Below are 17,873 nucleotides of genomic sequence, written 5' to 3'. Positions count from 1 at the left end.
GCTCATCCCAAAAACCTAAAATGGTAAACTTAAATAATAAAAAAACTATATGCAACAGAAGGCAGTAACAGAAAGATATCTGGAAATACCTATCTTTTAGGAAAATAAACATGAGTTGAAGAGGAAATCACAAGGAAAATTAGACTGTTTCAAACTGAATGAAAATGAATACATAATATCAAAATTTGTGGGATACAGCTAAAATACAAATGTATAAATATTAAAAATACCAAATATAAAGCTCTACATTTAAATAATTCAGTGTTCAGAAAAAACTTACAGCATTAATACTTAGAAAAGAAGGAAGTTCTCAAATCAATGACCTAAACATCCACCTTAAGAAACTAGAAAAAGAGCAAATTAAACCCCAAATAAGTAGGAGACAGGAAAAAATTAATAGCGTAAATCAATGAACACAAGACTAAAAAACAACAGAGGAAAATCAATGAAACCAAAAGCTGATTTCTAAAGAAAATCAGTAAAATGGATGTATTTCTAGAGACCCTGACCAAAAATAAAACAGAATCTGACACGGGGCTTGCCTGGTGGCACAGTGGTTGAGTCTGCCTGCCAATGCAAGGGACACGGGTTCGAGCCCTGGTCTGGGAAGATCCCACATGCCGCAGAGCAGCCAGGCCCGTGAGCCACAACTACTGAGCCTACGCGCCTGGAGCTTGTGCTCTGCAACAAGAGGCCGCAACAGTGAGAGGCCCGCGCACCGCGATGAAGAGTGGCCCCCACTCGTCGCAACTAGAGAAAGCCCACGCACAGAAACAAAGACCCAAAAATAAATAAATAAATAAAAATTTTAAAAAACTGCAGTCCCCAACACCCTGTATTTCCTTCTTCCCCCTCCTCGTTCTCTTTAAAAAAAAAAAATGAAAAGAAGACACAAATTACCAATATCAGAAATGAAAGAGACATCACTACAGATATTAAAATGATAATAAGGGAATATTATAAACAACTTATTCCAGTATATTCAACAACCTGGATAAAACAGTCAAATCCCTTCAAAAAGAAAAACAGCCAAAGCTACCTTAAGAAAAAAATAGATGGAATTCCACACAAATGCTGGTAGAAAAGAGAAGAGGAAGGAACACTTCCCAATGCATTCTATGAGGCCAGTATTACCTGATATGAAGAGGACACAAAAACATTGAAATATAACAAAATTGTAGACCTATCCTTCATGAAAGCTACTAGGACTAATAAGTGAGCATAGCAAAGTTACAGGATAAAAGGCTAATATACAAAAATTAATTGTATTTCAATATACTCATATCAGAAACTGAAATTAAAAATACAATTCAGAATAGTATAAAATATGAAATATTTAGATATAAATTTGACAAAATATGTTCCTAAGAGAAATTAAAGAAGACTTAAATAAAATAAGAGATATACATGTTAATGGATCAAAAGACTCAATACTGGGACTTCCCTGGTGGCACAGTGGTTAAGAATCCGCCTGCCAATGCAGGGTACATGGGTTTGAGCCTTGGTCCAGGAAAACCCACATGCTGTGGAGCAACTAAGCCTGTGTGCCACAACTACTGAGCCTGCGCTCTGGAGCCTGTGTTCTGCAACAAGAGAAGCCACCTCAACGAGAAGCCCACGCAATGCAACAAAGAGTAGCCTCTGCTCGCCGCAACTAGAGAAAGCCCGTGTGCAGCAACAAAGACCCAAGACAGCCAAAAAAAAAAAGACTCAGTATTGTTACGATGCGAAACCTCCCCAAATTTATCTACAGATCAATTCAACTGCAATAAAAATTCCAGCAGAATCTTTTGTACAAATTGACAACTTGATTTTAAATTTTATAAAGAAATGTAAAGAACTAGAATAGCCAATACAATTTTGAAAAGAAGATAACAGTTGGAGGATTTATACTATCTGATTTCAAGGCTTATTATCAAGACAAATTGTACTGGTGTAAATATAGACATACAGATTAAAAAAAACAGAACAGAGAGCCCAGTAATAAACCAACACATATACAGTCAATTATTTTCAACAAAGGTCCCATGCCAACTGAATAGGAAAAGTATAACTTTTTTAACAAATGGGGCTACTGGATATCTAAATGTCAAGCAAACAAACAAAAAGCACCTCAACGCTTACCTCCCACTATATACAAAAATTAACTTGAAATCTCACAGACCTAAATTTAAGAGCTAAAATTGTAAAACTTCTAAATGGAAACATGGGAGAAACTCTCAGTAACTTTGGGTTTGGTAAAAACTTCTTAATTAGGACAGGAAAAGGACTTAGTATAAAAGAAAATATTTAATAAACTGAACATCTGAATTTAAAACTTTTGCTCTTCAAAAGACACTATTACTAAAATAAAAAGCAAGTTAGGGTGCTTCCCTGGTGGCGCAGTGGTTAAGAATCTGCCTGCCAATGCAGGGGACACAGGTTCGATCCCTGGTCCAGGAAGATCCCACATGCCATGGAGCAACTAAGCCCATGCGCCACAAATATTGAGCCCATGTGCCACAACTAGTGAAGCCCATGCACCTAGAGCCCATGCTCCGCAGAAAGAAAAGCCACCACAATGAGAAGCCCACGCACCGCAACGAAGAGTAGTACCCATTCGCCACAACTAGAGAAAGCCCACACGCAGCATCGAAGACCCAACGCAGCCAAAAATAAATAAATAAATAATTTATATATTTAAAAAAGCAAGTTATAAACAAGGAGAAGATATCTGCAAAACATACAGGTGACAAAAGTGTTCAAAATATGTAGAGAATTTTAAACTCAATAATAAGACAAGCATGGACCATAGATTTGAAGAGAGACTTCATAAAAAAGATACTCTAATGAAAAACAGATAAAAAGATGCTCAGCATTATTAATCATTAGAGAACTGCAAATGAGAATCACAATGAGATAGTCCTACACATCCACTAGAATGGTAAAAAGAGTGTTAACAGCAAAGGTTGGCCAAGATGTGGAGCAACTGCAACTCTTACACATTGCTGGTGGGAATGTAAAATTAATAGCCACTCTGGAAAACACTTTGGCAACTTTTAAAATATTTAGATATACACACATCACACCTTCCAGTCATTTTACTGCATGGTATTTACCCAAGAGAAATGAAGGCATAAGTCCATACAAAGACATGTACAATGAATCTTCATAGAAGACTCATTTATAATGGCCAGAAACTAGAAACAAATCAAATGTCTATCAACTAATAAACTTAAAAAACTGTAGTGTATCCATACAATAGAATATTACTCAGCACTAAAAAGGGAAAACTATAGAAACATGAATAAATCTCACAACAGAGTATGCACTGTATGCTCCTATATACATAACATGTTAGATCATGCAAACTAACCCACTATGGATTATTATTCAGTGATAAAAAGAAACAAACTACTGATACACTCAAACACTTGGAGGTATCTTAAGGGCATAATGTGAGTAAAAAAAAAAAAGTGAATCTGAGCACCTAAATCTATAAAGCAAATATTAACAGAATAAAGGGAGAAACAGACAGCAATACAATAATAGTAGGAAACATTAATACCCCACTTGTATCAATGGGTAGATCATCCAGACAGAAAATCAATAAAGAAGACTAGCCTTAAATGACATGTTAGACCAGACTGAATTAATGACATATACAGGACATTCCATCCTAAAGCAACAGAATACACATTCTTCTCAAGTACACATGGATCTCCAGGATAGATCAGATGTTAATTAGCCCACAAAACAAGTCCTAAATTTAAGAAGATTGAAATCATATCAAGCACCTTTTCCTACCACAATGGTATTGACATTAGAAATCAATTACAACAAGAAAGCAAAACTCACAGATGTATGGTGATTAAGCATATGAGCATCTGAATAGATGCATTTGACAAAACTGGGCAAAAACATTCATTTATGGTAAAAACTCTCAACAAAGTGTGTATAGAGGGAATGCACCACAACATAATAAAGGCCGTATGTGACAAGCCCAAAGCTAACATCATACTGAACACATGAAAAGACGCTCAGCATCACTAATCAACAGGGAAATGCAAATCAAAACCAAAATGAGATATCACCTCACACTTGTTAGAATGGCAATTATCAAAAAGACAAGAAATAACAAGTGGTGGCGGGGATATGGAGAAAAGGGAACTCTTGTGCACTGTTGGTGGGAATGTATATTGGTCCAACCACTACGGAAATCAGTACAGAGATTCCTCAAAGTATTAAAAATAGAACTACCATATGATCTAGAAGTTCCACTTCTGGGTATTTATCCAAAGAAAGTGAAAACACTAATTTGAAAAGATATATGCACCCCAATGTTTGTTGCAGACTATTTACAATAGCCAAGGTATGTAAAGGACTTCAGTGTCCTTTGATGGATGAATTGATATAGAAAATGTGACACACAGATCCACAGACACACACAGGAATATTATTCAACCATAAAAAGAAGGAAATCTTACCATTTGTGACAACGTGGATGGACCTTGAGGGCATTATGCTAAGTAAAATAAATCAGGTAGAGAAAGACAAATACCAGATGATCTCACTTTTTTAGAGGAATCTTAACAAAAACAAACAAAAACCAAGAAAACTAAGCTCAAAAAAAAAGAGAACAGACTGTTTTTTTTTTCTTTTTTTTTATAACTTATTTATTTGTTTTTAGTTTTGGCTGTGTAGGGTCTTCGTTGCTGTGCGCAGGCTTTCTCTAGTTGCAGTGAGCAGGGGTTACTCTTTGTTGCAGTGCACGGGCTTCTCATTGCGGTGGCTTCTCTTGTTGCAGAGCACGGGGTCTAGGCGTGCGGGCTTCCATAGTTGTGGCTCACGGGCTCAGTAGTTGTGGCTCACGGGCTCTAGAGCACAGGCTCAGTAGTTGTGGCGCATGGGCTTAGTTGCTTCATGGCATGTGGGATCTTCCTGGACCAGGGCTGGAATCCGTGTACCCTGAATTGGCAGGTGGATTCCTAACCATTGCACCACCAGGGAAGGCCCAGACTGGTTTTTATAAGAGGTGTGGCTGTGGCAGTGAGGGGTGGATGAAATGGGTGAAAGGGTACGAATAAATAAGTCATGGGGATGTCATGTACAGCATGGTGGCTATACTTAATAACACTGTACTGCATATTTGAAAGGTGCTAGGAGAGTAGATCTTACAAGTTCTCATCACAAAACAAATTTTTGTAACTATGTGTGGTGATGGGTGTTAACTATACTTACTGTGGTGATTCCTTTGCAATCCATACAAAGTCGAGGGACTTCCCTGGTGGCGCAGTGGTTAAGAATCCGCCTGCCAACTCAGGGGACATGGGTTCGAGCCCTGGTCCCACGTGCCGCAGAGCAACTAAGCCCATGTGCCACAACTACTAAGCCTGCACTCTAGAGCCTGCGTACCACAACTACTGAGCCCGTGTGCCACAACTACTGAAGCCCGCGTGCCTAGAGCCCATGCTCCGTTAACAAGAGAAGCCACTGCAATGAGAACCCTGCGTACTGCAACAAAGAGTAGCCCACTCTCCCCACAACTAGAGAAAGCCCGCACACAGCAACAAGGACCCAACACAGCCAAAAATAAATAAATAAAAAATACAAAGTCGAATCATTATGTTGTAAATATGAAACTATTATGTTATATGCCAATTACATCTCACTAAAAAAAAAAGGAAGGAATAAAAATGAAAAGGCATTAAAAAATGTCTACCTCAAGAGGTCACACAATGAATGATTCCGTCTATATAACGTTCTCAAAATGACAAAACTCCTGAGAAAGAATAAATTAATGGTTGTCAGAGGTTAAGGATGGTGGGAAGGTGATGGGTGTGAATATAAAGAAGCATGAGTGATGTATTTGTGTTCTGTATCTTGACTAGTTCTATATCTTTATTGCAGTGGTTGTTACATTAATCTACACATGTGATAAAATGGCATACAACTATACACAGCCATTGTACTTAATGTCAATTTCTTGGTTTTGAAATTGTATTGTAGTTATATAAGATATAACTATCAGGGAAAACTGGGTTAAAGGTACACTAGAATTCTGTGTACTATCAAATCATATCAAATCAAATGGGTTTAAGAAAGCAAGGTGGTTTAATGTTAGAAAAACAATCTATATAATTCATCTCATTAACAAAATAAAGGTTAAAAAGCTATAATCATAACGGACACAAAAATATTTGATAACATTTTATAACATTCATTTTTAATAAATAAAAATTCTTAGCAAATCTAGGAAGAAATTTTGATTTTTAAAATTCACAGTGTGACGTTAACAAAAATGGCAGAGTAAGGAACTCCAAACTTACTCTCTGTATAAAAGCAACAACAAAAAAGGTCAGAATCTATCAGAATCAAGTTTTTCTAAACTCTGGAAATTAATCAAAGGCTTGCAGTACTATGGGTAACATGTACTAAAGAAAGACAGCTGATTCTTGATAAGAACAGCAACCTCTGGGCTACATTAACTTACCCCAGTCTTATTCCCTGTTCCACAGCTCAGCACTACCTATGAAAATAACAACCATATTCTTGCTTGTAGAGGGAGCAGAATGAACTAATTTTCAAGGAACTGTAATCATTTGTTTTGATCTGTTTCGTGGCTCCTTGGAAGATCAAAAGGCTTGTCTTTATTTTGCTTAACTGAAAACTGGCCTAATGCTAAAAGCTCTTCCCTGGGGGCATTTTGGGAAAATGGTTACTGTCTAGTATCTTAGCCACTGCTTCCTGAAGCAACAGAAAAAAGCTGGGCAAACAACAGATTAACCAAAAAGCTTGAGAAGAAAGGCTGAGGAATAAGATGCTCTGAGAATCTAGGCCATGTGCATGCTCAAGGCTGTGAGCATGGTCAGAAAAGACCTGAGAAGGACTTAAGTTCTCACCTGCTGTTGCTCTTGAGGCTCTCTGGAAGCAGAAAGTAAAAGCTAAGGCAGAATTGTCAACTGCCTGACTGGGTGTGGAAGCTGAGCCCCAACACATACACAGAGCCCATGGCAAAGACTGGAAGAAATTTTGGCTACAGGCATTCAAGGAAATCTCTGTCCAATTATTAGCTGATCACTAAGTTAACTGAATAGAGACTTCAGTGGCTACACAAAACAAGCAGAGTTTGTAGAATTAGTACAGAAAAGTCTGTAAACAAACAAACAACAACTACAATAAGCCAAACATAACAATAAATCCTGGAAAGGGGAGAGAATCTGATTTTTTCAGAGTTGCAACTAATAACTGTCACAATACCCAGTCTTCAACAGGAACAACGATAACTGCCATACCTGCAAAGAAACAATATAGTATGGCCCAAACAAAGGAAAAAATAAATAGAAACTGTGCCTGAGGAAGACCAGACACTGGAATTTCTAGGCAAAGGCTTTAAATCAGCTATTTTAGGGCTTCCCTGGTGGCGCAGTGGTTGAGAGTCCGCCTGCTGGTGCAGGGGACATGGGTTCATGCCCCGGTCCGGGAGGATCCCACATGCCGCGGAGTGGCTGGGCCCGTGAGCCATGGCCGCTGGGCCTGCGCGTCTGGAGCCTGTGCTCCGCAGCAGGAGAGGCCACAACAGTGAGAGGCCCGCGTACCGCAAAAAAAAAAAAAAAAAAAAAAAAGAGTAAATCAGCTATTTTAAATATTCAACAAGCTAAAGGAAACCATGCCCAAAAAACTAAAGGGAAAGTATGAGAACAATGTGTCACCTAGTTGAGAATAAATCAATAAATAGGTAGAAATTATTAAAAGGAATAAAACAGAAATTCTGAGGGTGAAAAGTGCAATAACAAATTAAGAATTCACTAGAGGGGCTCAACAGCAGGTTTGAACAGGCAGAAAAAGAATCAGCAAACTGACAAATAAACCCACTGAGATTATCTGGTCTGAAGAACAGAAAGAAAAGAGAATTAAGAAAAATAAGCAAAGCCTCAGAGGCCTGTGGGATACCATTAAACATATCAACATATGCTTAATATGAGTAACAGAAAGGTGAAAGGAGGAAGGGGAAGGGGGGTGAGAGAGAAAGAGAGAATATTTGAAGAATAATGGTCAAAACTTCTAAAATTTGAAGCTCAATGAACTCCAAAAGGATAAACTCACAGGAATCCACATCTACATACATCACAATCAAACTGATCAAAAGCTAAAGACAAAGAAAGAATCTTCAAAACAGGAAAGGACAAGTAACTCATCATGTAAAAGCGATCATCAATAAGATTAACATCTGATTTCTAATCAGAAACCAGAAGGTAGAAGGTAGTGGGGTGATGTACTCAAAGTGCTGAAAGAAAAGAACAGTCAAACCAAAATTATTTATCTGGCAAAACTATCCGTCAAAAATGAAGGAAAAATTTTGACATTCCCAGATAAACAAAATGTGAGAGAGTTTGTTGCTAGCAGTCTGGCCCTACAAGTGCTTAAAGGGACTCCTTCAGAATGAAATGAAGGGACATTAGACAGTTACTCAATGGCATATGAAGAAATAAACACCAGGATAGGTGTTTTTGTATTTACACAGGTAAATATACAAAAGAGCATAAATGTAATTTTTGTTTGTAATTCATTTTTAATCTCACTAAAAGACAACTGCATAAAGCAATAGTTATAAATCTAAGTTGACAGGCACACAATATATACAGATTTAATCTGTGACAATAACACATTATATGGCAGAAAGTTTAACACTACTGAAACTAAGTTGGCATTAATCCTAACTAGATTGTTATAAATTAAGATGTTAATGTAATCCCTAGAGAAACCACAAAATATATGTCTGAATAAAGACCTGTATGTGAATGTTCATAGCATTTTTATCATAGCCCCAAAGTGGAATCAAACTAAATATCCATTAGCTGAAGAATGGATAAACAGTATGTGATATATCCATGATGGAATATTATTTAGCCATAAGAAGAAATGAAGTACTGTTAAATAACACAACCCTGAATACTTTATGCCAAGCAAAACACAAAAGGCCACATACTGAAAAGAAAAAAAAGGCCACATACTGTATGATACCAATTATGTGAAATGTCTAGAACAGGCAAATCCATAGACAGAAAATAGATTAGCAGTTGCCAGGGAAGGGGAGAGAGGAGAATTGGAGCTAACTGCTAACAGGTAGAGGGTTATTTCTTTATTTTTTTGGTGTGATGAAAATCTTGAATTAGATAGTGGTGATGGTTGCACAACATAGTGAATAGACGACAACCACTGAACTGTGTGCACTTTTAAATGGTGAATTTTATGTTATGTGACGTGCGTCTCAGTAAAAAATGCTACAGAAAGCCTACAGCATATATCACATTTAACAGTTAAATAAAAGAATATATAATTTTAATAATGAAATAAAACTTTTAATAAAGAAAGCTTTTTTGAGATTGCAAATGAAACAAAGATACTTATTATATCACTTTTATTCTACATGTACTAGAGATCCTTAGCACAAAAGAAAAAAAAAGTGTAATACTCAGAAAAACTGTTAAAATTATAAAATAAATTTAGCAAGGTTGCAGGACACAAGGTTATTATACAAAAATCAATTGTATTTCTATATAGCAAATATAATTGGAAAGTGAAGTTTAAAAAAACAATATCATATATAATGTCATCTAAAAACACTAAATGACCAGGAATAAATATTTTTTTAAACGTGCAGTATATACACACAAAAACCTGTAACACATTAAAAATAATTTTTTAAAGACCTATATGAATGGATTTATTTATGGGTTGTAGAGTCAATACTGTCTGGATGCCAGTTCTTCCAAAATTAATCTATATATTCAATGTAATCCCAATTGAATATCTAAGCTGAATAATTTGTGGAAAATGGCAAATTACTTTAAAAATGTATATGTAAGGGCTTCCCTGGTGGCGCAGTGGTTAAGAATCCGCCTGCCAGGCGACGTGGGTTCGAGCCCTGGTCTGGGAAGATCCCACATGCCGTGGAACAACTAAGCAAGTGTGCCACAACTACTGAGCCTGTGCTCTAGAGCTACAAGCCACAACTACTGAGCCCACGAGCCACAACTACTGAAGCCCGCGCGCCTAGAGCCTGTGCTCCGCAACAAGAGAAGCCGCTGCAATGAGAAGCCTGCGCACCACCAGGAAGAGTAGCCCCCACTCACCACAACTAGAGAAAGCCCACGTGTAGCAACGAAGACCCAACGCAGCCAAATATGAAATAAAATAAAATAAAATAAAAAAATTTATATGTGAATGTAAAGTGGCAATCTTATAGGAGGAAAACTAAGTTGGAAAATTACTATACCAGATATCTAGTACATAGCTACAGTAATTCAGATTGTGTGGTATCAGCACAAGCATGGAGAAATAGATTAATGGAACAAAGCAGAAAGTCTAGAAACAGACCACATGGTTATGGACACTTGTTCTACAATAAAGGTGGCATTTGCAGAGCTGTAGGAAGCAGTCTTTTCTTTAACTGGTATTGGGTCAGTTGGTTTGGAAAACTTTTGAAAAAATATTAAACTTGATCATTACTTTACAATAAACACAAAGTCCAGGGGATTATGAATCTAAATGTAAAAAGTAGAATACTAAAGCTTCTAGAAAAATTTGGAAATATCTTTATGACTGCAAAGTGGGAAAAGATTTCTTAAACACAACACAAACATCAAATAAAGGAAAGGAAAAGACTGATGACTAAAATTAATAACCCTGGTCATCAAGACACCATTAAGAGAATGAAAAGGCAAGCCAAAGTGGGAGAAAATGTGCAAAGATTCACTTCTGAAATACACTAAAAACCTCTTTACAAATCAGTAAGAAAAAACAAAGGCAACCCAATAATAAAAAAAGACTTGAAAAGGCATTTCACATAGGAGAGTATCAGTGTCCAATAAACATAAGAAAAAGTGTTTAAACTTATTCATCAAAGGTTATACAAATTAAACCATAATTAAATATGACTACACACCTAACTCTAGGGTTAAAAACATAAAAGACTTGACCCAGTGTTGGCAAGGATGTAAAGTAATTGAAGTTTTCAGATCCTGTTGCTGAGCTATAAATTGATACAAACATTGAAAAAAAAAATTCTGAATTATTTACTGAATTATTATTATTTTATTAATAAAATAATAATATATAATTATATATATTTATATATATAATATAATATATTATTTATAATTACATATAATATATATAAATATATTATATTATACATAAATATATATAATATATATTATTTATAATATATATAATAAAATATATATAATATAATATATTAATATATATTATATTATTACTATATATTAATATATTGATATAAATATATATATAATTATATATTTATATATAATTATATATATAATTATATATATAATTAATAATAATAATACTATTATTATTTTCTGAATTATTATTCAGAAAAAATTCAGAATTATTTACTAAAGCTGACCCTGCAACTTAACTCCAAAAATAGAAATTTACACATACGTGTACTGAAAGTACAATAGTGTGCAAAGGAAACTTACTCATTATAGTCAAAAACTGGAAACATCAATCTCCAACAAAAATAAATTGTGCTATATTTCTAAATGCAATGAAAATGAACAAATTACCACTACACACAATAATGAATAACTATCACAAATACTATATGAATAGAGGAAAGCAGATGCAAAATAGTACATATGGAATGTGTTATGGACTGAATGTCTGTGTCCGTCCCCCCATCCATATGTTGCGATCCTAACCCCCAATGTGATGGCAGTAGCGGGTGGGGCCTTTGGGGGTTCCTTAGGTCATGAGGGTGGAGCCCTCATGAATGGGATTAGTGCCCTTATGAAAGAGACCCCAGAGAGCTCTCTCACCTCTTCCACCATGTGAGGACACAGCAAGAAGACTGCTGTCTATGAATAGGAAGAGGGCCCTCACCAGACACCGAATCTGCCGGCATCTTGATCTTGAACTTCCCAGTCTTCAGAACTGTGAGAAATAAATGTTTGTTGTTTAAACCACCCAGTCTATTATATTTTTGTTACAGCAGCCTGAATGGACTAAGACAGGACGATTCCAGTTATAAACTTCAAACAGCCGGAAAAACTAATCTATGGTTAGAAGTCAGGATGATCATTATCTTTGTAGAAGAAAAGAAAGGTAGTGACCAGGATGAAGCATGAGTGTGGCTTCTGGACACTGGCAATGTTCTATTTCTTGATCTTGGCAATGGTAACTTGATTTACCATGTGACAGTTTACTGAGCTGTACATCTATATTTTATGTACTTTTCAGTATGTATTTTACTCAATTAAAACAAAATTTTAAAAATTTACCTGTTTTTTCTGTGCTCTGTTTCTATTTTCCAGCCAATCATCCATTTGTTCCTCAATTTCTTCTATAGAAGTTCCATGATCATAAGATTGAATATATGTACTTTCTAAAGGTGTATATACAGGAAATTCAGGTTTTGGTTTTTTTACTTTAACTTTCTTCTGCTCTAAAAAAAAAAATGTTTAAAAGAACCAATCAATAACATAATAGCTTCTAACATTTTATTCATAGACCATTCTTGAAAGAACACATAAATATATATTGTTCTTTCATCAAAATAGAATTGCTTTGCTATAAATAGTTAGCTGTAAAGTTTTATTGTGCCCTATCCACTGCATTGTTTTAAAATAAAACTCACGGGTGCTAATGATAGAAGATTATGATATAACCATCATATCAATTTGTATATATCTTTAGTGTTCAAAGTACTGTTCATGAAACATTTCATTATGGCATAGTGAAAAGAGCCTGGTCATTAGTGTTTTAATCCTACCTTTACTATCTAATAGTTGCACAATACTGGGCAAGTAACTTAACCCTTAGAACAAGTGTCCATTTTCTCTTCTGTAAAAGGGAGCTACATCTAACCTCATAAAGTTGATGTGAGGAGAATTATATATCCCCTAACATACTACTTGGCAGAAAATTAGCTCTTAATGGTATACATTCATCTTTTCAATATTTTACAAATGCAAAATATAACCTGGCAACATCAAGGGTAGTTATCAATAGATACTTATCAATTTATCAATTGGCCTCTCCATTAAATCCCTTTCTGATTAGAAAGTTAACACTGAGAAGCAACTTCACTCTTGATTACTACTGTCAAACTCATCCATCCTTATAACCATATCTTCTCCATCCTCTATGTATCTGTTATAATACTAATGTAATAAAATTAATATGATATTGGCATATGAAGAGACAAATTCCTAGAATAGAACAGATAATTCATAAATGTTTCAGTTCAGTGGGAAAAGGATTTATTAAATGATGCTGTCACAAATGAATACCCATTTGAAAGAAAATTGGACACAACCTTACAATATATACCAAAATAAATCCCAGTTGGATAAGAGACTTGACTTTAAAAACCAAAACAATAAAAATCTTGCAAAAAGAAATCTAAAATACTACCTGTACTATTTAAAGGAAGACAAAATCTTAACTAAGACTGAAAACCCAAATGCTATATAAAAAAAAAAGATAAAAGACAGAATAAACAAATCAAGAGAGAAATAACAGATTTGGAAAGATCATCTACAATTCAGAGTACAAACAGAAGCCTGATATACAGAATACATAAAGAGATCTTATAAACTGACAAAAGGATAGGCAGCCCAATAGAGAAAAATGGCCAAAAATAATGTGCATTAAGAATACAGGGTTGGGCTTCCCTGGTGGCGCAGTGGTTGAGAGTCCACCTGCCGGTGCATGGGACATGGGTTCGTGCCCCGGTCCGGGAGGATCCCACATGCCGCGGAGCAGCTGCGCCCGTGAGCCATGGCCGCTGAGCCTGCACGTCCGGAGCCTGTTGCTCCGCAGCGGGAGAGGCCACAGCAGTGAGAGGCCCGCGTACCGCAAAAAAAAAAAAAAAGAATACAGTGTTATGGGAACAGTTCTACTTAACAAGGCTGTTACCTTTCTAGAAATTACATGGTATCTAATACCATATTTTATCCTCTACTGCTTCAGTACCTTTATACATCCAGGCTTTTGAAATGGTGACTTAAAAAAAAAACAAAACACCCTAATACCAAAATAGGAAATTAGTAACTTAAATGATATATGAGTCTAATTTAAAAGTATAAAAACATAGTGTCACCAGAGTACAATATGAGCCCAAATAGGAGGCCAGGTTTTCTTGTTTTTCAAAATTGTTTTTCAGAAAAGAGGAAGAAACCGTATAAATGACTCCTTATGGGGACTTCCCTGGTGGCGCAGTGGTTAAGAATCCACCTGCCAATGCAGGGGATACGGGTTTGAGCCCTGGTACGCGAAGATCCCACATGCCGCGGAGCAACTAAGCCCGTGCGCCACAACTACTGAAGCCCGTGCACCTACAGCCCATGCTCCACAACAAGAGAAGCCACCACGATGGGAAGCCCGCGCTGCAATGAAGAACAGCCCTGCTCGCTGCAACCAGAGAAAGCCCACGTGCAGCAATGAAGACCCAATGCAGCCAAATTCAAAAAAAAAAAAGATTCCTTATGAAGTTGGTCATATTACTCAATTTTTCACAATTTCTTTATTTTGAGCAACAAATTATTGCTAAGGGAAAATACACATAAACTAGAATGTAGTTTTGGTTGCTTATAGAGAATCAATTATAAAAAGGAAGCAAATAAATTTGGTTTATTTCTGGGGTGTTGACCACAATTGCAAGTATCTGAATCTTTTAAAATATGCATTTAAAAAAATCACTTAAAAAAATAATACAAAACTTCCACTCCTGGAAAAATGAAGAAGTACTTTTTCATAGTCCTCTCACTAAGAAAAACTAAAAATTCTAAATGTTATGTATGAAACAAATAGAAGAATAATCTGAATGTTGGAGAGAAGACAGACCAACTAGGAATGGCAGGACCCAATGAGCACCAAGGTGGTAACTTCCCTGGGTTTCTTACAGCCTCATATATCGCAGACTTGGTCCCAGGGAAGCTTGCAGCCTAAAAACACTGAAAGGCACAGAAATAATAATGGTAATATTAAAAAATTTAAAAAGCTTTCTCTTTCCAGCCAAAAGGACCAGAAAAGCAGCAGCATATCAAGATAAACTTTTAGATAATAACCGATCTACTTCAGGCAAACAACACAGAAAAAACTATGGCCACACCCCACCCCCATGCCAGCGAAGGCTAGTGGGAAGCCTAGACTTCTGCCATAGTGAGGCTGTAATGAGGCACCCCAACCTCAGGGTGATGTGGGAGAAGGCTGTGTAAGAAGCCAAGCTTTCATGTCTGCTGAGAGGTGATGTGGATCCCCCTTCCCATGTGGGAACAGCAGACACTAAGTTGGTAGTCTGGGTTTCCAAATCTACCCAGGGATAGTAGATTTGGAATAATGAGGTGTCCCTCCTCCTCCCTGCCAGGGTGGTTTCAGAGGAAGCCTAGAGGGCAATCAGGGCTTTCACAACTGTCCAGCTGAGGCACCCCTGCCCCCCACAATGTCAGAGGAGGCCAGGTGGCGAGCAGTAAGGCTGGGGTAAGTGGAGACCTACTGGCAAGCAAGAGCACCCACACCCACCCAACCCTGAAAGGATTCACAACCAGCCTCCCCCTCAGCTGTAATACATGTCATGAAGGGAACCTGGAATTCCACTCCTACCTGACTGTAACAGGGCAGCAGCCCTCCCCTTTCCACTGCTAGGCTTTGTTAGAGAACACCAGGTAAAATAGAGGATTTAAATAAGATCCAGAGTCTTGTAATACCTGAAATGTCCAAGTTTTAATTAAAAAAAAGTCCCTCATCATACCAAGAACCAAGAATATCTCTATTTGAATGAAAAAGATAATCAATAGATGCCAACAGATGAAAGAGACATCCAAATTATCCGCCTAGGATTTTAACACAGCATATAAAAATGGTCTGACAAGCAATAGCACACATTCTTAAAACAGAGGAAGAAATAAAAAGTCAACAGCAAAGAAACAGAAGATATACAGAAGAACCAAATAGAAATACCAGAACTGAGAAGTATGCTAACTGAATTTGGCACATTTTTCAAGTGCAAAATGCAAACAACTGTCAACTCAAAATTCCATATTCAGTGAAAATATCCTTCAGGAATAAAGGGGAAACCAAGACCTCTGCAGGCGAAGGAAAACTAAGAGAATCTGTTACCAGCAGACCTATCTGATAATAATGGCTAGTTATCTGAACAGAAAGGAAATCATAAAAGAAAAAAATCTTAAAATAGCTGGAAGGAGAAAGAACAAGAGTAAAAATATGGGTAAATACAATAGATTTTCCTCCTCCTCTTGAGTTTTCTATGTTATATCTGACAGCTGAATGGAAATTATAACATTCAATATATGTAGAGAAAATATTTAAGACAGTTATAAGTGGGAGACATAAATGGATGTAAAGTGAGGTAATGTTTCTATATATCACTTGAAATGGTAAATTGTTTACACCAGTAGATTGTAATAAGTTATGTATGTATAACATAATACCTAGAGCACCCACTAAAAACGCTATACAAAATAATATATTAAAAAAACACTATAGGGCTTCCCTGGTGGCGCAGTGGTTGAGAGTCCGCCTGCCGATGCAGGGGACACGGGTTCATGCCCCGGTCTGGGAGGATCCCACATGCTGTGGAGCAGCTGCGCCATGAGCCATGGCCGCTGAGCCTGCGCGTCCAGAGTCTGTGCTCCACAACGGGAGAGGCCACAACAGTGAGAGGCCCGCATACCGCAAAAAAAAAAAAAAAAACAACAACAACACTATAGATAAATTCAAATGGAATTCTAAAAAGAAAAACATTCGAGTAACCTACACAAGAAAGCAGAAAGAAGAAAACAGAACAAATAGAAAACAAAAAATAAAATGGCACACTTAAGCCCTAATATATCAATAACTACATTACAGGCAAATGGTCTAAATACACCAATTAAAAGATAAAGATTGGTACAGTGGATGAAAAACCAGGACCTATGTATATGCTATCTACAAGAAACTTATTACAAATTAATCAAAACATTAATCAAAAGAAAGCAGGAGTAGCTAATTAATATTAGGTAAATAGAATTCAGAGCAAAGGAATTTACCCAAAAGATGCCCAAAGCAAGCAGAAGAAAGAAAATAATAAAAATGAGAACAAAAATCAATGAAACTGAAAAGAAAAGCAATAGAGAAAAATCAATGAAACAAGGAACTGGATCTTTGAAAAGATCAATAAAACTGATATACATCTGGAAAACTGACCAAAAAAGTGAGAAAACAGAAGTTAGCAGTATTTTAGCACTGAAACTGGAGAAATCACCACAGGACATGCAGACATCAAAAGGATAATAAAGTGAACAACGCTAAACACACAAATTTGACAATTTGGGTGAAGCTGACCAACTGCTTGAAAAATACAAACTACCTTAATTCAATCATTAAATAGATATATGAAATAAGATATTTGAATAGCCTTGTATTTATAAAGGAAATTTAATTTATAATTTAAAAACTGTCAAAAAGAAATATCCAGGCCTAGATGGCTTCACTAGAGAATTCTACCAAATGTTTAAAGAATTAACACCAATTCTACACAGCTTCTTTCAGAAAATAGAAGAGAAGACTTCCCAATTCATTATATGGGGGCACCCTGATACTGAAATCATACAAAGACAGTACAAAAAGAGAAAACTATAGACCAGTATCTCTCATGAATATAGATGCAAAAATCCTTCACAAAATATGTGCAAAGAGAATTCAGCAATATATAAAAAGAATTATATACCATCATGGTATTTACTGCGGGGGGGTGCAAGTGTGGTTCCATATTCAAAATTCAATCAGTGTAATCCACAACATTAACAGGCCAAAGAGGAAATATCACATGATCATATTAATAGATGGAAAAAAGGTAACAA

General features: G+C 36.3%; 1 protein-coding gene across 2 annotated transcripts in view; it reads right to left on the bottom strand.

Annotated features, from left to right (window-relative positions):
- The window catches only part of DNAJC1 (DnaJ heat shock protein family (Hsp40) member C1), a 210,500-nt gene that overhangs the window by 75,874 nt on the left and 116,753 nt on the right, over positions 1–17,873 (bottom strand). For both annotated transcript variants that reach the window (XM_033407847.2, XM_004280941.4), the window contains exon 8: positions 12,291–12,454. In XM_033407847.2, coding sequence (XP_033263738.1) covers positions 12,291–12,454 — 164 coding nt within the window. The remainder of the gene's footprint in view (positions 1–12,290; positions 12,455–17,873) is intronic.

This window comes from Orcinus orca, chromosome 2 (genome assembly GCF_937001465.1).
Source record: "Orcinus orca chromosome 2, mOrcOrc1.1, whole genome shotgun sequence".
Classification (NCBI taxonomy): Eukaryota; Metazoa; Chordata; class Mammalia; order Artiodactyla; family Delphinidae; genus Orcinus; species Orcinus orca.
Note: the sequence above shows the minus strand (reverse complement) of the source record. Positions and strands in the feature narration are given on the sequence as shown.